This window comes from Cydia strobilella, chromosome 8 (genome assembly GCF_947568885.1).
Source record: "Cydia strobilella chromosome 8, ilCydStro3.1, whole genome shotgun sequence".
Classification (NCBI taxonomy): Eukaryota; Metazoa; Arthropoda; class Insecta; order Lepidoptera; family Tortricidae; genus Cydia; species Cydia strobilella.
In genome coordinates, this window is record NC_086048.1 from 12,058,120 (window position 1) to 12,082,686 (window position 24,567).

Consider the following 24,567-nt stretch of genomic DNA (forward strand, 5'->3'; position numbering starts at 1 on the left):
GGGAGTAGTGTTGTGTAGTTTCAGTACTTCAGTAGTCGTTCTGACGGTTCCCCCCACCACTCAGGTCTATTCCAGTTTAACAAATCTTAAGGGCCCTCCACACTCGTGCGCGAATCGCGGCGCGAAGCTGGGAACGCGAGTGTGGAGTTTAGTTCGCTAATCAGCGAAATCGACTCCACACTCGCGTTTACGGCTTCGCGCCGCGTAGTCTGGAGTGACCTTGTAAAAATTTACGTCTAAAAGCGTAACAGACTACCGCTACTCACCGCGACCTTGGTGCGTCGCACTCAGGCCATAAGTGAGAGCGATAAAGAGTGTACCCACCATAAAAACGGTGGGCATCAAAAAACGTCTACGTCACTTAGGACTTTTTTGAAGTAGGCAGAAAGGAAAAGTGGAACTATGAAAAGGACAAACAATAATAGCGCTTTCTCTGCAAGTCCTACTGAAATTTCCATAAGAGCATCTCGTTCGGTCAAATGGGGGGAGGGGGGGGGGGGGCATTTCCTCTCTATATTATTGTACCTCATTGGCAAGACAGCACCGGTCAAAAGCCCTCCACACTCGTGCGCGAAGCCGCGTAGTCTGGAGCGCGCTAAAGGTTGCTCTTCATTGGACTAGCAAGTGTCAATCACATCATGTTGCCAGTTTTTACCTATAAAATTTAATGGTGGGCTAAAATACAAATCTACTCGACCAATCATATTGTCGCATTGCGTATGTTCTGTGAGTTCTGTCCATGATTTTGTCCCTCACGGGCGCAAGGCGTCTCCGTTGGATGTATCCTCCAAGATTTTTGGTGTTGTTGAACGCAGCTCTTAAGAAAAGAAAAAAGCAAAGCACTGACGTCTGTCTGCAAAAAAGTGTAATGCACAATCGAATTAAATCACGAATGTGGTGGCTTTAAGTTACTGAATTTCATGTAATCAAGTTTAGTTAAATTTGACAGTGGTTAATGTTTTATCAGTCTCATGTGCCCTGATTGATTTCACTACAGCTGTAAAATTTCTTCATTAACAGTCCGTCGTCATCTATCGATGTAAGTTTGATTGCGAGCTTACGACTATTACTTTTCTCGATACGCATTCACAAAATTTATGATTGTGTTATTTGGCGGTATGTCCTTGCTGCAATGATTGACTTTAATGACCTGCAGTGTTTCCACTGGTGTAGATTGTAAGCTTGTTTAGCTTAAGAATGAGTGAGATGTTTAGTTTTCAATGGACGTTGTAGTGATTCAACGTGTTGTTTAGAATTAGTGCCATTAGTGGCCACTATTTGGATTGTGTTATACGGATGTGCTCATACGGTCATCAGATCATCACATGTTGTTTTGCTAAGTATGATTGTTGTATCATATATGGAGTATGTAGTCTGCCTGGTCTGTATGATTGTTAAGTCTACTTAATGTAAATCACATTTTATGTATGTATGGTTAAAAAAAATGTATATTTTTAGAAGCTTCTTCTTTTATTTATGTCATTAATTATTACCGCTTTTCTAAAGTAGCTCTTACACATATAATTAATTGTTGTATTGGATAGATTGTATTGATTACTTTATAATGAATAACAATAAAGGAGACATTGAAACTAAGAACAAATTAAATTATTTTCTATGAAAATATTTTTATTTGTTGAGACGCTGAAAGTTGATCTATAAATACCACACCACACCACCAATACATACCAATACATAAAAAGAACTCATTTTTTACTAGTAATCTTACTGTAGTAGTTAACTAGTTACACCACATTTACTATAAGCCAGGTTGTATAAATAACTTTAATAAATATCTCTAAAAATAGAATATAAATTTTTGCAGTTACATTCAAGGTTACCAAGATCATATTTCTAATATTAACCTGATTTTCAAGGTTGTATGATATTCAGTGTATACCTATTTGTTGATAATTCAGTAATATGGTTTGGAAGTTTATTATAAAATCTTACACAATTACCCATCAATGTTTTTTTAAATTTTTTAATTTGTTGATGGATTTGGTTATTAAATAAATAATTGAGTGTTTTGCTAACATTGCAGATTTAAAACCAATTAATAGATTTTATAACAGTTAGCTTCCTTGTTGAAATAAATTTCAGGTAGGAACAAATGGAAATTCATTATTCTCAGTTTTCCATATTGGGACCAAGTACTAATAATAGTGCAAAACAGGAACAAGACTGAATAGAAATAGTTTTGAAGTGATCATGATACTAGTAGTGTCCAATTAATCAACAAGTTTTAGCTGAAGCCATAACCAAAGATTTGTTGTTAATTTTAAATGCCTATTTCAATTAAGAATATAAATATATTAAAATGGGTCACTCAAGTATTTTAAGTCGAAAAATGCTCGACATGTTTCACTCCGTACCGAGGAGTATGGAGTGAAACATGTTGAGTGTTTTCTACTTAAAATACTTGAGTGACCCATAATTTAATATATTTAATATGTCTGTGTCTCACGGAAGTTTCGTTATTAAGAATATAAATATATTTTTTTCTTAGAATGTGTGCGTGTAGGCGGGGACAAATGGGAATACATCATAAATTGCTATCTGTGAAATTATGCAGTATTGATCTACTGAGCTAAGTGGATTCTAAAGTCTTGGGCACACCACACCAGAGGGCCTACCGCGAACCACATGCGACGTGTTTTGCCTTCCTGTCACACTTACATACGAATTTACAAGTGCGACAGAGACAACACGTCGAACGTGGTTCGTGGTAGGCCCTCAGATGCGTGTACGTAGTCACGCACACACATGCACGTTATAATCTATAAAAATACTTATAATAGATGCCACTCCACAGTGTGCATAGAGACAGGCTTGCAAATTTTCATAAATATAGGTATTGTATGATTTGAATGTATAGTCTGCATAATCAGCCATTTCCGTCAGTACAAAAAAGCGGCAAAAAATGTAGGCGCGAAGGGTTGTCGTCGGAATTTGAATTTCGCGCGTTTACCTACTGACAAATTTGTTTGACCAGCTATATATTGTACTATTTTCAAAAACCAAAAATTGTGTTCAAATTTATTTATTTAATTTTGTTTAGATGTCTGGCGGGCACAAGCATCGGTACAAGAACGTAGGGCTCAGCGCCGATGAGCTGAGACGTCGGCGGGAGGAGGAGGGGGTCCAGCTCAGGAAACAGAAGAGGGAGCAGCAGCTGTTCAAGCGACGGAATGTTACTCTGCCGGCGGCAAATGCTCCTGATATTGCCTTACAGGTTTGCTGAGAATTTAAAAATGTAGCCTGATGCTGTGGCACATTGATCACAACATTTCTAATTAAATTACAGCTTTTTTAGATCATAATAAGTAATTTAGGGTTTTGGCACGGCAAGACAATTTTTAAATTTCATAATCTATCAATATTAATATTAAGAGGGCCCGGCCCTCTGTCGCTGCAGCATTTTCCATTCCAGCCTATTCTGGGCTTTCGTTTTCACCTTCTGGTATGAATGGCTACAGCACCATTCTTCTATCCGTGTCATGTTAAAAATGATTCTGTAGTCATCATACCAGTAGTCACCGTCACCTTCCCATCTGTGTTCGTAAATTCCTAGAATGTCTATCTGGTTATTATCTAATGTATGGAGGAGTTCTTCCAGACGTCCTGGTTTAAGAAGCGATCTAACGTTCCACGTCCCTATTTTGCAAGGGTTTCGTATGTTGATGACAGAGGCAGCCTTGCGTCTGGCTCCGACACTCGCCTCTGATCGCATTGCTTCGGAAGGATTTTGCCCACTGACGACCGATGCAGCCTCCTCACTACATCTGCCGGACTCGGACCTCAAATGAGGTCGTCTGTCTGAACGTACTTTGTTTAGGTTGTACATGTCATGCTGCTTTTTTGGGGAATGTTAATGTGGTAGTTCCCCCTTGCTTTCCACATCGCAGTACCTCGACCTTTCTGTTGTTTCAACTCCGCTCGAGGGTTGTCTGATCAAAAGCCCTTTTGGATTGTGTCCTCTTCGGCCCTCTGCCAGTACTAGCACCACTGCTACCTAGTGCCAGGGGTATGCTTATTTGATGGCGGCACTAATCGCCATGTCGTAAGGCCGTCTATGGGTACATACTTGTAGTATTTTATAAGTGAGCCTATCCCACCTGACTCCCCACTACACCCTGATAGCCCTACCGCTGCTGGTCGGGGACTGCTTATTCCGTATATTCGCAGCTAACCACTATATCTAGTGGCCGTTCACTATCCGCCACTTGTGACCCCGGTAGTAGCCTGCAGCTCAGCCCTACCAAAATTTCATAAAACTTATACTAATGAAATGGTTTGTTGCCGCTAATGTGTGGCCGTGGCAATAGAAGCCATGAACTAATAATAATAATAAAAGACGTTTATTCAAGAAGTTGTAACATAGGTACATAAAAAAGGACACGATAATAAACGAGGTAACTAGGCACATTTTGAATGCAGTATCTTTCAGGATGACATCAACATCTCCCCATCAGACGACATATCCCCGGCGATGGTGGCGGCGCTCTACAGTGACAACCCGCAGGAGCAAGTGATGGCCACACAGAAGTTCCGCAAGCTGCTGAGTCGTGAGCCAAACCCGCCTATAGACGAAGTTATACGGACCGGCATCGTTCCCAAATTTGTGGAGTTTCTCTCTTGTAGTAACAACCCTACTTTACAGGTAAGAAACAGTGAATTATTATTGCAAGTTGTTTCAGACTTTTTCAATATTGGCGTAGTAGATAATTTAATTAAGTGAAGTTTAATGGAGTGAAGAATTAGTTTATCGTTAATTAGATACATTTTTTTTAAAGCAAGCATAATGTAGATGTACCTAATAGTGTTAGCTGTTAATGCCTGTATCCAGTCACATTAACGATTTATATTTATAAACTTCTAATGTCTAAGCGAAATGGTCCACTCAGCAAATATTTCAAACAATCTGTCTGATTGGGCAATAAAAATGAAAGAACAGTGAGGTTCGAAATTGCATGGAGAAATTATGAATGGAATTACTACTGGCTTTAAGCCTTTATAAGGCAGTGGGAATCTTTTCCCCACCTGATTTTGAACTTTATTTCAAATTGATAGAGTTCAATTTTGCATAATTCCTGACACCCTTATGCCTTATAAAGGGTTAACGGACAGATGATTGTGGCACAAATGTAGTATGATTGACCAACCATAATCAAGATAAAGTTCGAATTCTTATTCTATTCGAAGTAGGTTAGGCCGACTCTTATCATTGAACATTGAATACGGTATGATGAGGCTAGAAAGAGGATGATGACACTAAGTAACCTGAGTAACCTCCGTTTGTGTAGTTTGAAGCGGCATGGGCGCTGACGAACATCGCATCGGGGTCCGCGGAGCAGACGCGCATAGTGGTGGAGAGCGGCGCGGTGGGCGTGCTGGTGGCGCTGGTGGGGTCGGGCGCCAGCGACGACGTGCGCGAGCAGGCCGTGTGGGCGCTCGGCAACGTGGCCGGCGACTCGCCGCGCTGCCGCGACACCGTGCTGGCGGCCGGCGTGCTGCCGCCGCTCGTAGAGTCAGTTCACTTAGCATTCACATCACACGAATAGTGGCGGAGAGCGGCGCGGTGGGCGTGCTGGTGGCGCTGGTGGGGTCGGGCGCCAGCGACGACGTGCGCGAGCAGGCCGTGTGGGCGCTCGGCAACGTGGCCGGCGACTCGCCGCGCTGCCGCGACACCGTGCTGGCGGCCGGCGTGCTGCCGCCGCTCGTAGAGTCAGTTCACTTAGCATTCACATCACACGAATAGTGGCGGAGAGCGGCGCGGTGGGCGTGCTGGTGGCGCTGGTGGGGTCGGGCGCCAGCGACGACGTGCGCGAGCAGGCCGTGTGGGCGCTCGGCAACGTGGCCGGCGACTCGCCGCGCTGCCGCGACACCGTGCTGGCGGCCGGCGTGCTGCCGCCGCTCGTAGAGTCAGTTCACTTAGCATTCACATCACACGAATAGTGGCGGAGAGCGGCGCGGTGGGCGTGCTGGTGGCGCTGGTGGGGTCGGGCGCCAGCGACGACGTGCGCGAGCAGGCCGTGTGGGCGCTCGGCAACGTGGCCGGCGACTCGCCGCGCTGCCGCGACACCGTGCTGGCGGCCGGCGTGCTGCCGCCGCTCGTAGAGTCAGTTCACTTAGCATTCACATCACACGAATAGTGGCGGAGAGCGGCGCGGTGGGCGTGCTGGTGGCGCTGGTGGGGTCGGGCGCCAGCGACGACGTGCGCGAGCAGGCCGTGTGGGCGCTCGGCAACGTGGCCGGCGACTCGCCGCGCTGCCGCGACACCGTGCTGGCGGCCGGCGTGCTGCCGCCGCTCGTAGAGTCAGTTCACTTAGCATTCACATCACACGAATAGTGGCGGAGAGCGGCGCGGTGGGCGTGCTGGTGGCGCTGGTGGGGTCGGGCGCCAGCGACGACGTGCGCGAGCAGGCCGTGTGGGCGCTCGGCAACGTGGCCGGCGACTCGCCGCGCTGCCGCGACACCGTGCTGGCGGCCGGCGTGCTGCCGCCGCTCGTAGAGTCAGTTCACTTAGCATTCACATCACACGAATAGTGGCGGAGAGCGGCGCGGTGGGCGTGCTGGTGGCGCTGGTGGGGTCGGGCGCCAGCGACGACGTGCGCGAGCAGGCCGTGTGGGCGCTCGGCAACGTGGCCGGCGACTCGCCGCGCTGCCGCGACACCGTGCTGGCGGCCGGCGTGCTGCCGCCGCTCGTAGAGTCAGTTCACTTAGCATTCACATCACACGAATAGTGGCGGAGAGCGGCGCGGTGGGCGTGCTGGTGGTGCTGGTGGGGTCGGGCGCCAGCGACGACGTGCGCGAGCAGGCCGTGTGGGCGCTCGGCAACGTGGCCGGCGACTCGCCGCGCTGCCGCGACACCGTGCTGGCGGCCGGCGTGCTGCCGCCGCTCGTAGAGTCAGTTCACTTAGCATTCACATCACACGAATAGTGGCGGAGAGCGGCGCGGTGGGCGTGCTGGTGGCGCTGGTGGGGTCGGGCGCCAGCGACGACGTGCGCGAGCAGGCCGTGTGGGCGCTCGGCAACGTGGCCGGCGACTCGCCGCGCTGCCGCGACACCGTGCTGGCGGCCGGCGTGCTGCCGCCGCTCGTAGAGTCAGTTCACTTAGCATTCACATCACACGAATAGTGGCGGAGAGCGGCGCGGTGGGCGTGCTGGTGGCGCTGGTGGGGTCGGGCGCCAGCGACGACGTGCGCGAGCAGGCCGTGTGGGCGCTCGGCAACGTGGCCGGCGACTCGCCGCGCTGCCGCGACACCGTGCTGGCGGCCGGCGTGCTGCCGCCGCTCGTAGAGTCAGTTCACTTAGCATTCACATCTGACGAACTTGTTAAGGTTAACTGAACAAGAACTGGTATGAGGGTGTCAAAAAAACGCTAAATTGAACGCTATGAGTTTGAAACAAAGCTGAAAATCAGTGTGAGAAATACATCCCCTCTGGCTTTTTTTAATACCACGTCGGTGGCAAACAAGCATACGACCCGCCTGATGGTAAGCAGTCACCGTAGCCTATGGACGCCTGCAACACCAGATATATTACATGCGCGTTGCCGACCCTTTAAAAACCTGTACACTCCTTTTTTGTAGAACCCCATACAGGGGCTACACCTCGGGAAAACCTCGGCAGGGAGCTCATTCCACAGCCGAAGCGTCCCCGGGAGTTAATTCCTCTTAATAATAATAATAAATAATTTATTTCAGACCGAGCTGATCCATAGTTTGTTAGTTACAGAGTATCTTAATAACTATGTTAGTGGCACAATACAAAAACAACAATAATTAAAATTGAAGAATACAAATATAAAAACTACATATATTACCTACACGATATAGGAAAAATTATTTAGCAGGGGCAAGCAAGGCAGACAACCTGCTCTACTTGGCCCTGCCAATCGCCACTTCCACCCAGTAGCGAGTGAGAGGAGAGTCGAGACGCTCAGCCAACGCCCTCAGAAGGCCGTTGCTGCTGCCCCGCATACGACTCAGCAGTGATCCAACTCTTTTTCTCCTGACGGCGAAAAAGTCATCTGTACGCGCCTCAGCAAACATTCTGGATGCACTGCAATGTCTCGGCAGCCGCAACAACATTCTGAGGATGTTGTTGTATTGCACGCGAATTGCGTTCTAGGCTCTCTGTGTAAATTTCACCCACAGACTACACGTGTAGAACGTCTGACAGTAGGCCTTGAAAAGCGTCAGTTTGACTTCGTTACTACAGCGTGCGAATCTGCGGGCGATCATAATGCCCCGCACAGCCATCGCTCTCCTCTCCCTCTCCAGATTCGGGTCGTCGCTCAGGTCACTGGTAAGCATATTAGGCCGGTCCGCACAGTTCAAAATGTATGAGAAATCTACATTAATTCTCACATTAGAGATTTTTTGAGATGTGATTACCTATGTTACAAATAATATATTTTGAAAAAAATCTCCACAAAATATGTCAATTTGTTTTTATAAATCCAAATTATTACTAAAGTAGAGAAATAAACCAAAACATCAATCCCCACACTAGAGATTTTCTAATATGCTGTTCTCAGGCATATACTCATTAAGTATTTATATTTTCTTCCAGCTTGGCACAGAAACCTGCCCCCAATAACTTTCTTTATTAAATTTTTTTTTTACATAAAAATAACAACTAATGTGTACATAAAAATTACATGTTAATTAAGCTCTTTATATTTACTATATTCTACAAAAAAATCTCTAACGTAAATGAATCCGTTTAATTACTATTAACCATTTTTGTTTCGAATTTTTTTTGTTGCTTATAGAAAATGGACACTCTACTTTTGTTTCACCTTCATAAATCTCTTACTCATGTTAGTGTAATAACAAAAAAAAACTCACGTATATGTAATATTGTATGGAATACAACCATAATTATTACGACGTCCAAGCTATTTAAATTACCCACGCAGGCACTAACTGACGGGTACTGATTCACTGTAGAGAACGTTTGATCGACTTCTATATCTCCGTCTCACTTCAATGTTCGCGGTAGACGATCGGTCCGCTTGAATTGCCGAGAGTTCGCGATGCGGTCGACCGTTAATTCTCCCATGACTAACTTACCCAGTTTCATCGGTACGCGTAACGATTGTTTACGCATGTTTAATTTTGATTGCCCGCTTACTTAATACACCTCAGGCAAAGCTCCGATAAAACGCGCAATGCATACATTGCGGCATATATCTCACGTATGTCAGCTATGAGGCTATGACATAGCAATGACAGACAGTGGCAGTTAGTGCCAAATTAGAATACAGACTTTTTTACCAACCATAAAGTTTAGTGCAAAGAGAATTTTAAACTCCTTAGTGAAAACCTCACGGTTTGTGTGAAATTGAGCGTTAAGCTATGCTATGCTAATAAAGATGATGGTGTGATTTACGGAAATTAATAATAGATATAATTTATTTTATTGTATAATACATTCCCGTTTCATTTACACCCAATATTATATATTTTTCCGTAATCAAATGCGTTTATAATTACTGTAACCGTCTGTGTAGTGTACCTTAATATACGCAATGGTTTGTCCTCCGGGCCCAAAATCGATGATCCCCTTTGATTATTTATTTTAAATGAACGTCAAAATCCAGACAGGAAATTTGATTTTGACATTTACGGCTACTGCCGTAGCAGTCGACAGCAATGTCGCGCTTCAATATTGCTGCAGTCGACTGCATTGCTGCAGAAAACGTGAAAAAGATCATTCAATTCAATGGGTAGTAGGGTTATGAGATGAAATGACGCAATAATGAAACTTTAGTTAATTAACAATATTATATTAAATCATTATTACATACTATTTTACTCGCAAAAAGGTTTACTACCAACATACTTCTTGGTGCCCAAATGAAATAAATAGTACATTTCGATGCTAGTGCGGAAAGTATGTCATTACTTCACGAGTACCGAGATAGGTATCTTGGCAAGACTCGGGACGAGTGAAGAATGACATTTCCGCACGTGTATCGCACGACGTTTTTTAACACAGTTGCGAAAAAATAATAAAAACAACAAGTGAGGAATAAAAACAACAAGTAAGGAATAAAAACTTGGAAACTTAAAACGCCGCTTAGTAAGAAAAAACGCCTCTTTTTTGACAGGCGTTTCGGCAGCTATTCCTTTAAAGTGATATTTTCCAGAATGAACAATAAATGGGCTACATTGTCCATTTTTTTATTTAGTGCAAATCGCCACACTGTAATTGTAACAGGGAAAATTGTCACAAAAAATTACATAACATTTAAATTTTTTGTAAACAACTCATTTTTTTTTGTATGGAAAGGTCTAATAATTTTTTCAAAAATGAATTCCTCGTTCCTAAATTATACGAAAATGATATATAAGTTGCCCTAGTTGCTAAGAACAGGAAGAAATATAGCATAGATTGGACTTGGGGAGCCGACCCTTTCACCCCCCTTTTGGGGGGCGTTACGATCTCGTGGCTACCGGGCTGAATCAGTTTTATTTGCCCTAAGGAACAATCAATCGTGCCAAGCGGCATCGCCTGAGACAAAAGTGCATACTCAATGCGCTTACTTACCACTATAATTTAATAGGCCCTGGAGGGAAATTCTCTGAAAACCTTAAGTTAGCTCATTTTACTTAAAGGAGACATTCTTTTATTTTTAAAAAGAAACTTAATTGCATTCAAAGGTTTTTAATTATTTTTTTTCAATTTTGCTTGTCTAAAAATATTCTTGAGTACTAAATTTTTGTACGACAGACGAGTGTAAGACCTAATGTTTCTTGAACAAATGTTATCATTAACATTAACTGTATCGACGTGGTATCGACTAGTAGAATAAAATAGGGTGTATATTGTTTGGAATTTTTAGTCGGTTCGATTCCCAGGCGAGACAAGCGAATTTCAAAAAACCTTTGAATACAGTTTTGTTTCTTTTTAAAAATAAAATGAGCTAACTTAAGGTTTTAAGGCACTTTCCCTTCAGGGCCCATAAAAAAATTCCACACTGTATATTCAGAGCACGTCTTATTCTCAACTGTTAGACCTTAGACTAATATAACTTGATCCCAAGTTTCCTTACAATTATACGTAATCGAGGGCCAGGTTCATACTGGTTTCATGTCGCGATGCGCTCGCTGACAAATACCAAGCGGTAAGAATTGCTGACATTTGCGTCTTTTCACTCTCACAGCTCCCGCTACTAAAAGCATCGGATGACAGGATCGTTGAAAAGGGACAAACATATCGTTTGACGTTACGTTACTCTTCTCGTGAATTGTCAAAATTTAAAATTCGAAATTAGCTTTATAATTTGTCCGGGCGGCTATTCGAAGTATAACTAAGTGGACGGTCCTTACTAACCAGTAAGATTCAGATCAAGCATAATAGATAGTTGTAAGACTTCAAGGGTCTATTTATATCTGACACAGCATCCAGTATTCTAAACGTTTTGTGAATAGATATAAAAATTTGACAGCTATCGTTTTTCATATAAAGACAGACACTTAATGCATTGAACTATTGAACCTTAACGCAATGCCATAAGCCATAAGGTATACTTTCCTAATATACCTTGAGGCTAATTCGAACTTTGTTATTAAAGATATCAATTTTTAATTTGCGTGTGCGTTTCGCTCGTACTAGTTAAAATATGTTTTGGAGCGAGCGAGACGGTCGGGCGAATGATAACAAAATGATATATTATTGACATCTTAAATAAAGTTCGAATTGGCCTCTGTGAATGCCTGGAAATACCGCATACTTTTTAATTTTTTATGCTGGAAATTGATTTAATTATCGAGAGAAAAATGAATACGTTATTCTTCCATAACTTGTGCAGTTACTGGCAAAAAACTAGAAATGTCCATTAATTGTGCAGAACATTATTTGCTGTTTGTTTCCAAAATCTTGCTGCTATTCTACAAATATAGTAGTGACTCGGGAGATTTTTAAACATGATCCATACAACTACTTCATAACCACCATAGTAAACTTTTCTCTCGGTGTGGGAGTTCCTCGGTCATGAAAAACTTACAAAATAATAATTTGTTTCAATAAATCTATAATTTACATTATTGTCGAGAGATATTCTGACCGTGTAGTCGTATAAGCTTCATAACCCATTCTACGAAAAATATCTTATGTGGGAATTATTGTTTAAGTAGTATAAAAGATTTAAAAAAAAGTTTTTTTTCTCAAAAACGGGAACTGATATCAAGTTGTTACTTTACAGACGGGTTTTCAATATGATATAGAATTCACCCATGTAGAAAAATTTGAGTGTGCATTTAATGTAACTTAAACTTTATATTGACTCCACTATATGACCAAGATATTTAACCCTATCAACTACTTTTAGAGGTAACCCACCCAGCGTGATCTCAGGGACAGCTTCCCGGTTGTATTTACGGGCCTTGAACACTACCAGCTCGCTTTTGGTAGCGTTATACCTGAGACCACGCTGCGCAGCGTAACCCTCGCATAGTGCCAGCAACTGCCTTATGGAGTTGACCGATGGCACCAACAGCACCATATCGTCCGCGTAGCTAATGTTATTAAAACACTTATCGCCCATGTGACAACCGACAGGCGTCCTGCTGAGGCCATCGATCAACTCATTTATATAGAGGTTAAACAAACTAGGTGACGAAAGCCCCCCTTGCCTAACACCACATTGGAGTCTATACTCGTCCGATTCTTCCCTCGCCCATCTCACACGATTGACCTGGGAGCTGTACCAATACCTTAGCAATGCCACACATTCCAACTTTGAAAGATTGAAACTTATAACCGCGCACGAACCGTGAATCTTCTTTGCGCGCCGCAGTTTTATGACCGAGCTGTGAGTGTCGGCACGGGGTTGTCACTTGACAAGTTTTTGTACCTATACCTACTGATTTATTATTTTTAAGATAAATATGTAGGAATTACAAACGTTGATTCTGTAAACATATTTTTTTTTATCCGGAGATAGTATGTCTGGTTCTCACGGAAGTAGGTATGCCACAGAAGTACTTATTCCTTTGAAAATATATCGGTCAATATACTCCGGAATTTAAAAAAAAATAATTTCTGCTTCCTTGTTCTTCCGCTTATTCAGACATTCGTAAATAGAACAATATCTATAGATTTAGGTTTCGAAGGCATTATGTATTTTCAATTTTGCGCGAGTCGAGCGGCAGCCCATTGCCATACGCCTGCCCGGGAGGCGCGCCGGTCAAATGTACCTAAACTGCAAAGTGACACCCCCCTGCCGAAAGCTTAAAGTTCCGATTTTACACTTCCGAAAATATTTTTTTCCGAATTCCTAAATTCCGAAAAATCATTGTCCGATCGGAAATTAAATAATTCGGTATTCAGAAATTCGGTCTTTTGTAAGGTCGAAAAATGAAATTCGGGATATTCAAATAAAGACTCACGTTTTACTTTAGTAATTCGGTATTCAGAAATTCGGTTTTTTGTAAGGTCGGAAAAATGAAATCCGTGATATTCAAATGAAGACTCACGTTTTAGTAATTATTACGGGTGCCTGTCGTGCCGCATCATGATAAAATGAAATGAGTAAAAAAGCATCTTTTCATAGATTACATAGATACAGCACATCAACGCATATATTCTTGTTTCAGAATTTTGAATAAATATACGAGACTATCAATGACTAGAAATGCTGTTTGGACACTGTCAAACCTCTGTAGAGGCAAGAATCCCCCGACTAACTTCGAAGCTGTTGCACCAGGTGTGTTTCTAGAATTAATTTATTCTGCCGTTTTCACGGTACGATTTTGTCATTGATTTTAGTATTTCCTATAACAAGATATTCTTTAGCCTGACATATGATTGGTGTCTGTAAATGTTCCATTTTAGCAGGCTGTTTGTTGTCTACTTCAAAATCGAGTTAAAACTACTGAGCTGATTTCAGTCGGTTCGTTTTTATGACGCGGGTGATTTACATTTGTAACCGACTAGGAAAGATCCAAAACAAATTGTAGTCGGATGAAATGAAACATTTTGTCTGTTTCACGACAGGTATTCCAGTGCTAGCGCGGTTGCTTCACCACACAGATGCGGACGTTTTGAGCGACGCGTGCTGGGCGCTCTCGTACCTCTCCGACGGGCCCAATGAGAAGATACAGGCCGTCATAGACGCCGGTGTGTGTCGGCGACTCGTCGAGTTACTCCAGTGAGTGTTTAATACTTAAACAACGAGCTGCCTCACATGAGGGCTCACTATATAAATGCTCGATCAGCCTTAACGTGTCACACCGACGCGGACATAAAGCATGACCGGTAATATATGATCATTGTCAAGAGGGCGCTGTTTATTCTCATGTATAGGGTGACAGTTCAGTAAAGTATGAAAAAATTAGTTCCAGTAAAATTGGCGCGTAAGCCTATGTATATTCCTGGTCAGGCCTTACAGAGCGACGCATGCTGGGCGCTCTCGTACCACGCCGATGAACCCAACGATAAGATTCAGGCCGTCTTAGACTCCGGCGTATAACTAGACAGGTTGCCTCGACGAGGCTCGCTTGGCAAATACTCGGTCGGTCTAAAAGTGACTTACTGAGTCTTCTTTTTGACGTGAAAACATTAATATTGATAGATTTATTACAAGCTATTTTTAGGGACGTAGATGCATATAGTTAGCAACAAAATTCAAACTGATGTTCTTCTTCTTTTCGTGTCGTGGTTCCATTTTTATTTTTATACAATGGATGCCCAGTAGGCAGCGGTGTTGACAGCCCTGGCTGTCGCGTCCCTCAGATCCAGCTCCGAGCAGTGATGCGGGCATGCGGGGCACGCCAGTAGATGTGCCATGGTTTGCGTTGCTGTGTCGCAGGTACACTGAGTCAAGGGGATACAGAGCAGTCCCCATCGGGCCATGTTTTGCTTACATCGACCAACTTGGGACCTGAGCCTGTTTAAGGACTTCCAAATTGGCCAAGGTTCTTTATGGCCAGGCGGTAGTTGCTCCAAAGCCTGCAGGTACACGTATCAAACTGATGTTGACCTTGTCTTATAAAAGTCGTCGGTTCATGGAAAACGGGTTTTCGATAACCTCTTAACTTCACCGTTTGCACTTTTATGCAATTCTATTAAGGTGGTTCGACTAGGTTACCCAAAGCTTAAACCCCGCTAGATGGCGTCACTTTCGCAAATTTTCAGGTTTTATTTTTTTGTGGAATAGTGTTGGTATCTGTATACTTAAAAGTATGTTTAGCGCACTCTTTACATAAATATTGAACTATTATAATAAACATTGAATACTTCATTAGTGTAAAAAACACTTTTAAAGTCGACAGAGTGTTTCTGTCATGCTATTTCCTACTATTACTCACACATGCAAACAGTGTTTTCGTGATTGCTTGTAGTAGACAATTTCATGGAGTGTAAGTATGCTGCAATGGCGTTGCGGTATGTTCGTGGAAATACGTGCAAGAGGATTCGGGTTCGAGACTGGTACGTCAGGGGTACTTTTTTTTGTCCTTTTTGTGTTATCTTATGTTTTATACCTTTTATTCTTCGAATTCTTGTCCGATTCCGATATAACCGAAATATATTTCAGTGATATCGGAAACGGCTCTAACGATTTCGATGAAATTTGCTGTAAAGGGTTCGATCTAGCTAAGTCTTATCTCTGGGAAAACGAGCATTTTTGAGTTTTTACTTATGTTTTCTTTTTCTCCTAGATATTCAGTATTATTAATAAATTAGTTTATAACGTTTTATAAAAATATGTGACGTTTTGAACTAAAAGGTACCACATTGTCGGTTGTCGATTAGGTTGATTTCATTTTGAAGCTTTATGGAAATATGACAACAATAAGTAGGTACCCGTTTGGTTGAAAACGCCATATATATTGAAAACCTGACTTTCACAAATCTCACCTTTTTGGGTTCTTCCAACTCAGAAAGGATGGAGAATACTGACGATTCTTAGTAGCACTAGCCCAAGGAAGTCCAGGTTTGTAAGTGTCAGGTATCAGTTTTTTTTTAAAGCGCTAAATATAGTTCTACAAGTAAAGCAATCCCTTACTGCCCAGCCTCTATAGTATTTTTCAAACTGGAAGGGTACGATGATAGATTTCATCTCCATACAATTTATAACCTAATAATGCCAAATGTTGCAAAATTATATTGAATTGAGATCTATCATCGTACCCTTGCAGTTTAAAATAGTTATTTACGATACAAGTGCGGAAAAGAGAAAATTCGAAACGAGTGGCGACAGATTAAAACACGACCGCAGAGAGTGTTTTAAATCGACACGAGTTGCGAATTACCTATTCGCACGTGTATCGTACAACGTTTTACAGTACATATGGCCCTTTAAACTTTCGACATATGCATGAAAAATGCTCTTTACGCACTAGGGCGAGAAAGTTGCACCATATGTACTGTAAAATACTTTTTAGTACATATGGTGCTACATATACGTTACCGCCCTAGTGCGGTAATTAGTACAATACGTGCATATGTCGAAAATGTAAAGGGCCATAATTATGTACTGTAAAACGTTGTACAATACACGTGCGAAAAGGTAATTCGCAACTCGTGTCGATTAAAACACTTCCTTCGGTCGTGTTTCAATTTATCGCCACTCGTTGCCAATTTCCTACTTTTCGCACTTGTATCGTAATGTACTAATAATAAAGTAGTAATTGTAAAATAAAATTAAAACTTTTTTATATTATTATTTTTTGGATTCAAGTAGGTACAGTGAGTAATAACATTGCATGGCCTTCTAATTATAACTATTATAGAAAACGGGATATTTATCATGTTTATTTATATTATTTATTTCTCGATATTTTGGCCGGTCTTGCAAGACCAGTCGTTGTGGAGATCCCTGGGGAGGCCTATGTCCAGCAGTGGATGTCTTGTTGGTGTAGATGGATTCACACAACAAATGAAATAACATTTTTTCATATTTGTTATCCGTAGTTGTCCCTGTACCTGAAAGAAAAATAATATCATGATAGCACAAAATCTCTAATGTTATAGGAAGAAAGATGAAGCAACAATATGGATTCTAATAAAGTTATCATTTACTTACCTAGTAATAATTGTGCTTTTCATTCATAGACAAAATTCCATAATTTTCATCCCCAGGAAATGTTATTTTACTTTATTGCAGTGAGGATGTCCTGATTTTTTCTGGCTAATGAAGGAAAACATTTTATTTCCAAGAATGCCTCTTCATTTTGCACAATACCTAAAAAAAACCTAGAGTTAGTGACACATTGACTATTCGGCAACCAAAACAGTAATAATTACATTATATAGGTATTGTTCACTGCTTATATCTACCATTACGGAAGAAGTGAGAATTATTTTCTAAAAAGATCGGCACGAGAAAATTACAATGTACAATGAAGGAATGAAACTGTACCTACCTTACAAAACTTCACCATCATGAATTCCGCTTCAATTGAGTCTGAATTTTTCTGGATTTTCGCAGACCAGAACACCGATGATTTTTGTAACTTGATTTAGACGTTGCTACATATATTATTATACTCTTTGCGTTGCTATCATTTTCAATTTATACAAACAAATTGATGTCACAATAAACATGACCCTATGTGTCAGTGTCAACACTGTCAAATAAAAATGCACTAAACATGACGCCACTGCAAATCCTGCCAGGTCGGCCAGGCAACGTCGCCAACGTCATAGAGTGGCAACGCCGCACGCAACGTATTTGTACACGACATTTGTGACACACACATACGTAAAATTGATGAAAAAATTACGTTGATTTATGTATGAAACAAAGTTTTTCTATTAATTTAGCGCAAACGAATATTCGAAAGTAGATAAATGAGCTAATATTTGTGTAGTAATAGTGTGTAGTGCCTTAATTAAAGCAGATTGAATTTTGTATGAAAATCGAACCACCTTAAATGCGGAGTTTATCTTAATTGTCGATTGCATAATATGTAGCAAAACAATTGTGTGTACATGTTTCTTTGTGATTTTCACGTGGTACTCGTACCGGTTACGGATATAATATTACAGGTAAAGAACAAAACAAGTGTACGTGTGTCTGTTCTTAACACCGGTTTCTGATTCTTTTTTGACGTTAGACTCAAATTTTAGATTTTGATTCTCGCCATTTATAAATTGATCATAAAACGACTAAATTGTTACACCGTAAGTAATAGTGGATAATGAAATCAAACGGTTCTAACCCATTAAACGTCACGGCTGTCGCGTGTGGCGCGTCATCGGGAACCTTGTCGGATGCACGAAAGTTGATATTAGGCTACAGCCCAAACGTTAACTGACGTCATTGGCGGTCGAAGGGTTAAGCCTCATTTCGTTTTCATTCAGTCATAATTCAGCTCAAAACCTGACTTAGGTAGGTTTAATGACATTCCACCAGTGCCGGATTAAGCCAGCGTGGGGCCTGTAGCAATTTTTATCATGGGGCCCATGGATTGTTTTAATTTTGTCGGACGAAGTGAGTGAAACTTAGGTTTTTTACGGTTACAATGCGCGGGGCCCGTGGCATTTGCTACCTTTGCCACGTACCACGTGGCTAATCCGCCACTGCATTCCTCATACGGGAAAATTTGTTATTCGGTATCTCGACCACTATTAGCATCGGTTCTAAAAGTATAATAAGGTGTATTCGGGTGATTCCGAAAGGAAAAATACTAACGAAGTTGCGGATAATTCCTAAAAGGAACTCTTATTACAACGAAATATGAGTTATTTTTAAATTACTTTCGGGATCCGATTTCCGAAATTATTTTTACCAAATGATTTATTACAAAAAATTTAAAATTTCAGGCACAACAAATCAACTGTGGTCTCGGCGGCCCTCCGCGCAGTCGGCAACATAGTGACCGGCGACGACTCCCAAACGCAGACAGTCCTGAACTGCAACCCTCTCGGCTCTCTGCACGCGCTGCTCCGGTCAGGGGCCGAGGCGCTGCGCAAGGAGGCCTGCTGGACCCTGTCTAACATCACTGCGGGCAACGCGGTACAAATACAGGTGTGTAACGTACACAGTGAACTGCAACCCTCTCGGCTCTCTGCACGCGCTGCTCCGGTCAGGGGCCGAGGCGCTGCGCAAGGAGGCCTGCTGGACCCTGTCTAACATCACTGCGGGCAACGCGGTACAAATACAGGTGTGTAACGTACACAGTGAACTGCAACCCTCTCGGCTCTCTGCACGCGCTGCTCCGGTCAGGGGCCGAGGCGCTGCGCAAGGAGGCCTGCTGGACCCTGTCTAACATCACTGCGGGCAACGCGGTACAAATACAGGTGTGTAACGTACACAGTGAACTGCAACCCTCTCGGCTCTCTGCACGCGCTGCTCCGGTCAGGGGCCGAGGCGCTGCGCAAGGAGGCCTGCTGGACCCTGTCTAACATCACTGCGGGCAACGCGGTACAAATACAGGTGTGTAACGTACACAGTGAACTGCAACCCTCTCGGCTCTCTGCACGCGCTGCTCCGGTCAGGGGCCGAGGCGCTGCGCAAGGAGGCCTGCTGGACCCTGTCTAACATCACTGCGGGCAACGCGGTACAAATACAGGTGTGTAACGTACACAGTGAACTGCAACCCTCTCGGCTCTCTGCACGCGCTGCTCCGGTCAGGGGCCGAGGCGCTGCGCAAGGAGGCCTGCTGGACCCTGTCTAACATCACTGCGGGCAACGCGGTACAAATACAGGTGTGTAACGTACACAGTGAACTGCAACCCTCTCGGCTCTCTGCACGCGCTGCTCCGGTCAGGGGCCGAGGCGCTGCGCAAGGAGGCCTGCTGGACCCTGTCTAACATCACTGCGGGCAACGCGGTACAAATACAGGTGTGTAACGTACACAGTGAACTGCAACCCTCTCGGCTCTCTGCACGCGCTGCTCCGGTCAGGGGCCGAGGCGCTGCGCAAGGAGGCCTGCTGGACCCTGTCTAACATCACTGCGGGCAACGCGGTACAAATACAGGTGTGTAACGTACACAGTGAACTGCAACCCTCTCGGCTCTCTGCACGCGCTGCTCCGGTCAGGGGCCGAGGCGCTGCGCAAGGAGGCCTGCTGGACCCTGTCTAACATCACTGCGGGCAACGCGGTACAAATACAGGTGTGTAACGTACACAGTGAACTGCAACCCTCTCGGCTCTCTGCACGCGCTGCTCCGGTCAGGGGCCGAGGCGCTGCGCAAGGAGGCCTGCTGGACCCTGTCTAACATCACTGCGGGCAACGCGGTACAAATACAGGTGTGTAACGTACACAGTGAACTGCAACCCTCTCGGCTCTCTGCACGCGCTGCTCCGGTCAGGGGCCGAGGCGCTGCGCAAGGAGGCCTGCTGGACCCTGTCTAACATCACTGCGGGCAACGCGGTACAAATACAGGTGTGTAACGTACACAGTGAACTGCAACCCTCTCGGCTCTCTGCACGCGCTGCTCCGGTCAGGGGCCGAGGCGCTGCGCAAGGAGGCCTGCTGGACCCTGTCTAACATCACTGCGGGCAACGCGGTACAAATACAGGTGTGTAACGTACACAGTGAACTGCAACCCTCTCGGCTCTCTGCACGCGCTGCTCCGGTCAGGGGCCGAGGCGCTGCGCAAGGAGGCCTGCTGGACCCTGTCTAACATCACTGCGGGCAACGCGGTACAAATACAGGTGTGTATCGTAACTTGAATGAAAGAGATGTTTTACAACCTTACCTATATATAGAAAAATCGCGACGCCCTCAGCTGATGGTAATCTGTTATGTGTGGCTCTTCGAGCCCCGGCTACCTCCTAGGGGGTTGCGACCCATAGTTTGAAAAACACGAACATTATAGAGCGTGTAGTTATCTAGTACCGTTCTTAAACCTTATTGTACCGAAATAAAGTCCATCGTCAGAAATGTGTCAAAATTAACTTTATAATTTTGTAGAATCGTAATTGGAAATATCACAAAACTAGCTAATAACTTCGCTTTACTACTATTGATTTATTTTATTTATAAGTAAGTAGGTAGTTATCTACTTATAAAACGTCTGCTTATAACTTAAACTCAATTGTAATAGAAACCTTTTGTATTTCAGGCTGTTATAGACGCAAACATCTTCCCAACACTGATAGAAATTTTAAGACAAGCCGAGTTCAAAACTAGGAAAGAAGCGGCGTGGGCGATAACAAACGCTACCAGCGGCGGTAGTCACGCCCAGATAAGGTACGACACCAGAATTTGATCTATACTTATTTTTATCTGTTATTGTTTAAACTTTTTTGTCCCGAAAGTTACTATGTGCTATATAGATTAATAATTCACAGATTTTATATCTCAATTATATAAGAAAATGTTGACAATTCACATTCAGTATAAATTTCGCGTTAGCTCTTATAAATCTACCTACATTACTAAAACTTTGTAATGTTATTAGGGGGAGGTGCGCATAGTTATTATGCTAAAAAGTAAAGAAAAAATATATTTTTATTCAAAGAAGTCCTAACGCAAATGGGCTTGCTGCTAAAACGTAAGGTCAAAGAGGATATAATATTATAGAGCGGTACTGTCATAGTTAATTTTGTAACCACAGTAAATTCACTGCCATATATCGACATACTTTAAAGCTAAAAATGAAGATTTATAAAAATACGATAAAATGTATTTAAATATAGATAAATGATTTTTTTTATTCGCATTAATTATTTTTATTATTTTGACCCATGTTCTTTCACTGATATGCGTTAAAATTGTTTAATAACAAACGAAACCGTCAACGCTCTCTATACGAGAGTAGGCCAAACCAAAGGTAGTGGAGCCATCTGATCGAGAATCAAATTTTGAGTGATTTTCAAGGCACGTTTTTTCCTTAGACTGTATCCATCTATTACGGAGTTATATCTATCTTTGGTAAGGTCTAACGGACTTTTCCCGTTCCAATATCTGTGCCATATTCCCATACAATGACATGGATGTACCTTTTAGCGTCACTAAACTGTGGACAGAAAAACAGCGATTCCCAATGGCAGCTCCAAACAAGACTAAGTGGAATTGACAGTTCTTCAATCAAAAGAAACGATTTTCCAGCTTATATGTCATTTTGCCGTTTTATTGTCTATCAAGATCAGCAACGCAGCAGAATAGTACTTGATATATTTTAGAACTAATTTGAGATTTTACTTTCAGGTACTTAGTCGAACAGGGTTGCATACCACCACTATGCGACTTATTAACATTAGCAGACCCGAAGACAGTGCAAGTAGCACTCAACGGAATTGACAATATACTGAAGGCCGGCCAGCAGTCCGACCACCAAGACAATCCGTATGCGGTGCTTATTGAAGAATGCTTCGGTAAGAAATACTACCTATTTTTTTAATAATGACAACATCACTGATATTACAAGCTTTTATTTTACTTGCTCTGTTAGTTAATGTGGGTCAAATCTTGGAATCAAAATTTGACCCGTTTCCCGATTTCCGATTGAGCTGAAATTTAAATTGTAAATTGGATGACAATAATTTCTAACATTTTTGCATGTACAAAAGTGACACTCTCTTTTCCAGGCCTCGACAAAATCGAATTCCTGCAATCTCACGAAAACCTCGAGATCTACAAGAAGTCATTCGAGATAATCGAGAACTACTTCGGGTCGGAGGAGGAGGACGGGCGCCTGGCGCCGGCCGTGTCGTCCAGCACCGACTCCTACCAGTTCAGCGCCGACCACCCGCCCTCCACCGGCTTCCACTTCTAACCGGCCCTGCCCTGCCTGCCTGCCTGCTACCACTACCACTACCACTACCACTACCACTCAATATACACGCTTATTGTGCAGTTTGTATTACTTTTTATATGAAAGAGAGATATATCTTTGAGTGTCAGGGCTATTTTTATTACACTATATTGGAAATACTGTTAATTAGCCATTGCTGGCCCTTGTGTCGTTGCAACAAGGTTGACGAATTGTCACTTAACACATGCGATTTCCAGTCATCCATTGTCATGGGGGTTAAAACATACATACACGATGCCGAATGGATTCGTAATTTACGACGTGTCAAACGTTTGATGCATGTCTAAATATTATAATAATTACGACTTCTTTGCTGGTGTCGACCCTATGGGTTATTCCCACTACTGTAACTACTGGGATTTTTTTCCCCACCTTTTACCAGTGGTAACTACCAACATTTTGTTAGAGTTCAGTAGTAATAAAAACAGTATAAATACTATACTATAATTATAGAGACTTTAATAAAGAACTATAAGTCGATTAACTATAAATGTTTTAGTAAACTGCCTTAAAAGTGAACAAAAATGCCAAAACATAAACTGTTTAATTAATAAAATCACTTGAAGAATGGATAATGAACAAAATAACAACTTGGTGGTAACTAGTGTGAATAACCCAACCTTACTAGCCGTGGCGATGTGCGCCCGCTAGGCGGGTTCTTCGACGTAGCCTGTTATCTTTATCTATAACTACCTAAAGCAATAACCCGCCTAGTGAGTTGTCTGGCATCTGAGCAAAAGTTGCAAACGCCCACTACACGGGTTCCTGGCAGAGAATGCGTTAACAGTGTGAATGATGGTTAATTTTAAACTAACCGTTGTCGGCTATTGCCGACTGTGGCGTTCTAAGGATTGATATGTGCCGTCTCAATCGTTGCGACTTCAGCGTACTCATGACCTCGTCCTTATTTAGGATTTACTTTTAAATCAAAATACAGTAAGGTCAACAGCATTTTTTTTTATTCGAAAAAAAAAACAAGTAACGAACAGAATCAATATATATATATCCTTCATATTTTTTTCATTGTGATTTACATCTGTATATGCAATTTATAGATATAAAAACTGTTGCCTTTTTAAAAATTAATCAAAGCGACTTCTATTATTTTTGTCAGTCTGCTTTCCTTTTCTGAATTCTTAATTTTTCTCTTTCTTAGCTATTACTGACGAGAATAATTTACGTCATCCAATTTGCTGCGCTAAAATGAATATTAAAATAAAATCTAACACAAATCAAGCTTTAGAAATTTAGACAATGTTTGTTTGAATGCATAATAAATTCTTGTAACAAATACGTATGAATGGGCACATTTATTTAAAAAATTTACATGTAATATTCTCGGTCAGGCAGCTCGAAAATGTTATTGGACTAGTCATCATATTTGTTTTATTAATCTGCTTATTTCTATTGCAGATGTATCAAAATAAAACTAGTGATAACATGTTAATGAGGTATGAAGCGAAACAAGGGAATATCTATGAAGTCCTTAGTATGGTTTGCTGACCAAATCAAACACCAGAGTGAAATTATATATGCACCAATGTAGGTACTACATGTGATTTTATTAATTTATATGTATGATAATTGTTTATAATAAACGCGCTTCTTTATTATTTGCTTTGTAGATAATGGCATATCTAGATAATATATTTTTTAGATAAATGAATATATTTTGTTGGCAACAATAGTGGCTAATATTTGTTAAAATTAAATATACATACTTACCTGTATATTGTTATGTGGAAAGTAACGTTTTAATTGACTGTATGTATTATAAAAAAATTGGTAAAACCATGTTCATGATCTTTTTTATATTCTTTCCTTAGCCTTTTAGACCTA

General features: G+C 42.3%; 1 protein-coding gene across 1 annotated transcript; it reads left to right on the forward strand.

Moving 5' to 3' along the window:
- Positions 1 to 869: 869 nt before the first annotated feature.
- On the forward strand, positions 870 to 24,340 carry LOC134743672 (importin subunit alpha-7). The gene is made up of 11 exons (XM_063677265.1): positions 870 to 1,039; positions 3,062 to 3,235; positions 4,451 to 4,663; positions 5,307 to 5,530; positions 13,614 to 13,723; positions 14,014 to 14,167; positions 18,787 to 18,991; positions 21,034 to 21,161; positions 22,122 to 22,288; positions 22,502 to 22,769; positions 24,142 to 24,340. Exons 2-10 carry the CDS (start codon positions 3,062 to 3,064, stop codon positions 22,687 to 22,689), a joined length of 1,563 nt encoding a protein of 520 aa, XP_063533335.1. The 5' UTR covers positions 870 to 1,039; the 3' UTR covers positions 22,690 to 22,769; positions 24,142 to 24,340.
- The last annotated feature ends 227 nt before the right edge of the window (positions 24,341 to 24,567 follow it).